This window comes from Grammomys surdaster, unplaced genomic scaffold (assembly GCF_004785775.1).
Source record: "Grammomys surdaster isolate TR1022 unplaced genomic scaffold, NIH_TR_1.0 137, whole genome shotgun sequence".
Taxonomy (NCBI): Eukaryota; Metazoa; Chordata; class Mammalia; order Rodentia; family Muridae; genus Grammomys; species Grammomys surdaster.
In genome coordinates this window covers 13118837-13123501 of record NW_021604595.1, presented here as the reverse complement: position 1 = coordinate 13123501, position 4665 = coordinate 13118837, and the positions used below count along the sequence as shown (strand labels likewise).

The 4665-nt window shown below is 41.4% G+C and overlaps 1 protein-coding gene across 1 annotated transcript in view; it reads right to left on the bottom strand.

Moving 5' to 3' along the window:
• Window positions 1-121: 121 nt before the first annotated feature.
• Window positions 122-4665, bottom strand: part of F13a1 (coagulation factor XIII A chain) — a 165649-nt gene continuing 161105 nt past the window's right edge. The window contains exon 15 of the mRNA XM_028763226.1: window positions 122-1587. Coding sequence (XP_028619059.1) covers window positions 1434-1587 — 154 coding nt within the window. The 3' untranslated portion in view covers window positions 122-1433. The remainder of the gene's footprint in view (window positions 1588-4665) is intronic.

The window sequence follows — 4665 nt, the reverse complement described above, 5'->3', positions numbered from 1 at the left end:
CTTTCCTTTCCTTTCCTTTCCTTTCCTTTCCTTTCCTTTTTCCTTCCCTCCCTCCCTCCCTTTCTCCCTGTCCTCCCTCCCTCCCTCCCTCTCTCTCTCTCCCTCCTTGCCTCCCTCTTTCTTTCTTTCTTTCTTTCTTTCTTTCTTTCTTTCTTTCTTTCTTTCTTTCTTTCTTTCTTATTCTTCCTTCCTTTCTTTACTTTTGTTCTTTTTTTCATAGTCTCCTGACCTAGATCACACCCAAGGCATTTAAATGGCAAATTCTAACTATAAGTCTGCCGTACAAATAGGTGCCAGTAATCTTGTCTATTGGAGCCTTGGTGCATATGGTAAAGGATTTTGGTGTCCTCTATCCTTGGGTCAAGAGTATTTCTGGCCATTTGCAAGGCTAAGTCTGTCTTAGCTCTCAAGGGTTCAGGCAAGGGGTTGATATAGGAAATATGAAGAAAAAGGGAGAATCAGGATCTGTTTGATCTTCCAGAAACTAAATCTGCTGATTTCTCAAGCTGTTTTTCTTTTTGTCAGTGTTATTGTGTGAATATAATGATCTCAGAGAAATATGTGAAGTATAGTCACCAAGCAAGGATGCTAATTCCTCATTTCTCCAATCCCAGATCAATGTCCTTACTTTCTAGTTGTCTACCAGAGAAAGGGTTAAAGTAAGGTTATTCATTCTTGCTGATCAGGACACAGTGTGACACCTATAAAATGCACCATAAACTACATTATTTAATAGACCTGAGCACCACACCTGCTTCCTTATCTCCTCTTAGGTGATTAAGTTCCCCACAAATGCAATTTGTTAATGCGGGGCCACATCTTCTCACAAGGTAATCTGTGAAATTTGGCAGGCAGTTCCTTGGCTGCAGGTGCAAGATGAAAGACCTTTCTCTGGCTTTGCCAAGAAGAAAAATGATGTCGTGCTTAATTCCTGGAAAAAATATTTTAACACAGAGCATTCAACCTGATTCTAAGAAAAGGGAATATAATTGTAAGGATCCAATCTTGAATGTCCTATCCTTTGGGGAGTATGTTACCCCTGAAAGACTGAGTGGGGAATCAGAATTCTTAATTGAGGCCAGGTATTGGGCACATCGCCCTGCTCAAGGGAAGTCCTCTGATCTGCAGAGCTATAGCCATTTGCAATGATAAATGATGACTTTCACTTGTATGAGCTACGAAGGCTTAATTATAGCATAATTAAAGCTAATGCTCAGATCCTTTGGAAGGTAGAACAATTCAAATCTAACTCCCTTGTCCAATAGCCTGTTTGGAAAGGCATGCCTATGAAATGCATAGCATCTCTATGCTGGAATCTGTTTCAGTCTTTACACCCAAATTAAAGCAAGAGCTAGCTATGTTTTGCATTAGAATCTCCATAGCAAAGACAGCAATAGGCCACGTGCCCCAGCTCATTTGAGCCTCCTGGGCATTTACATAGTAGGTCGTCTTTGAATCTGCAGCTCCAGCTCTCCATACACATGTCTCAGGGAGTCACTGGTCATGCTGGCAATCAGCTTCCTAGGGCCAGAGACCCAAGGCCGACAGACTTCTTCCCACTGCACAGTGGTGTTGGGCCGGATTTCACTGAAAACATAAAAAGCAGAGGAAAGATTGGTGACGTGGTTTTCTATCTTTACCATGGACTATGAAAACTTAGGCCTGAGATACTTGTCCCTTCTTGTTTCAGCTGATGATGGCCATTGGACCACCCATTAGGTTCTTTAGCCTTGTTGGGTGATTCAACAAGTCATGATCTATCTGAGGTCCCTTTGTGTGGCTGTGCAAAGCTGGCCACCACCAGCCTCACCAAACATGGCTTCTTTCACCTGGCTATACTTTCTGGTTTTCCAGAGGATGTGACAGCTTGACTGAGCATCCCTAGCTGTGAATGCCAGTTAAGTGCCAAGGCCTCCCCTGTGGCCTTGTCCATGGGACTGATCTGCTTTGTCTCATCTTTGCTTTACCTGTTCCCTCCTGGAGTTAACGTCCTACTTGGACCTTCAGCAGCCTTTGCTTGAGGATCTGACACTTGCCAACTCTCTTGGGATGAACCTTGCTCTCTTGACAAATATCTGAACATGAATTATCTTGATGATACCTTACATTGAATGTCCTTGTTCTCTGTAATCCATATTTATAATTTAGCCACCAGCTTGGGCTCTTTCTACCAATGTGTCATTCTGTTGCTTTCTTTTTACCAAATCTCTAATCCATTCTCATAACTGAGTAGCCTTTCCTTTCCAGTCCATGTTTAGAAACCTTCCAATGTCTCACGGACAAACCTACTCCTAGGGATAGCTGATGTTAGTGAGGTTAAAGGATACTTAGGTTTCTCTAGAGTGCTTCTTACACATCCTTAAATAGAATTCTGGAAGGAGATAATATACACAAGTTCATGCATATGCAGTGCCTTAGGTAGATAGTTTAGACTTAAACCAGGAAGGTTATTTTTCCAAGATTACATAGTTAGCAAGTGGGTAGTGCTGAGGTCTGACCAATGTACCTTCCATTCCCTGGATTATAGCTGAACATTGTATTTCATATGACAGTCTAAAATAGATGTCTTATATGGCCACTGTGCTTACTTTTCCCACAGGTTTTATTTCTCTAAGGCAGACTTTGATTGGTTCCATATGAAGAGTTTCTTGCAAATTTATACAAGGAGGATTCCTGGTTTGGGCTTTCTGACCTTTTGGGTTGACAAATATTGGGTTGCTTGGAAACCAGGACAGCCTTTTTCAGGGAAAGTGGAAGGGAGGTTAAACAATACCAGCTCAAAGGAGAGCTGAGAAGATGCCTAAGCAAGCAATAGTGCTTGCCATGAAAACATGAAGAGTCTGGATCTCCCAAACCTATTTCAAATCATACATACATACATACATACATACATACATACATACATACATACATACATACATATATACATACTAAAACTGTGGTGTGGCAACCCCCACAGTTGACTGAAATGGAATCTGTAGGATTGAACAGCTGCCCTGACTAGCCAGAAGAGTGAGTTTGGGGTTCAATGGGAGACTGTTTCTCAACATATAATTAGTAATTGGAGAGTTATTGAAGCAGAAGCTTGTGTCAACCTCTGGTCTTACATACAAGTGCATGTAAGCATACACACATGAGAACACACACACACACACACACACACACACACACAATCTTCTTGTTCTTTTCATGGGCTTGTAGAGGTACAGCATGTAAGAAATGACTTAATCCAATATCCTGTTTTATAGATGATAAAACTGAGGTCCTAAAGGACCTACAGAATCGCTAGCATCACAGAGTCTAATGGCTCAGAGAAGAGCAGAATTAGATTCTTTCTAGATTATTGATTACAGGTTAGGCTGAATTTCACAGAATCCTAAACATCTGGAAGCAAAATTGGGAACTTTCAACAGACCAGAGCAGAAGAGCTGACTGTTTCCACCTGGAGGTGGCTTGACACAAGCTGCCCAGGGTAGACCTGCTCCAGGTAGCTCACTGGCTTGCTAGTATTGCTCTTGTGGGTTTGGAGCCCCAAAGGTGCTGTAAATATTTAGTAATTATGGATATTTAGATGTTATAAAAAATGGAAATTTTGATTATGTAAGAATACCAAAGAAAATCATTTTGGTCATAGCAGGGTTCCAATATAAACAGTATAGTATGCAGGTTTTATTTCATGGTTACAGCTGCTTGTCAGTTGGAGCTACAGAGAGAAAAGCAAATTGGAATTAATTTAATCACTTAAAATTTCAGACACTATTAGCTAAGCAATCTGCAGTGCCTGTGTCTAGATGACACAAAAACTGTCTTGTGATCACAAGCTTCTTAACCCCGGATTTGGGACACTTGGGTCCCAGACTCATTTGATTAGGGAATTTTAAACTCCTGTCTTGTCTGTAAAGTGGGAACAACATAGTGATAACCCCATAGAACTACTGTTGTAAGATTTACATAATACAAACTTTGCAAACAGCCAACATCTTCGCAATCATCACTGGGCAAGGAGTGGGAGACTCAGAAAGTATTAGTTGACATTTTTAGCTGTATCAGACCTTTTATTTGGTTATATGAAGACAAAGGATTTGCTCAGAGATAGGCAGAAGTCTATAATCTTTACCAGATAAATTCACTGTGATGACATTTTTACCAGATTATCATGTTATGGTGACACTGAGGCAAGGGCAATCCTTGGGCTTTAACTTGACTTAGGGCTCAGCAGAAAGTGAAAGGAACACCACCATATGGCTGGTGGGTCAGTAACTATAAATTAGAAAATCTGCTAACTGGGAGTGCAAGCAAGTTTTGATGGCCTTAGTGAGTAGGCTGTGTCAAACTGTCTTCCCCTAGTGGTGTGTGAGCCTGGATGGCTGCTTGGGTCAGCACCATATGAGTATGGCTGTGCATAAATGAATGCTTATCTGGCCATATGAGAGAGCAGGATACCTTGCTTCTCCTTAAAGGACATTTATCCTGGTTAACAGAAAGGTAGGAGTGAGAATAAAGGAGGGAATAAGGAATTAGCAAGGCACGATTCTGAGCTGTACATCATTACCCACCTATTCAGTGAGGAAAGTGTTCTCTTTGTCTCTGTCTCTCTCTGCTTCTCTGTCTGTCTCTGCCTCTCTCTCTCTCTCTCTCTCTCTCTCTCTCTCTCTCTCTCTCTCT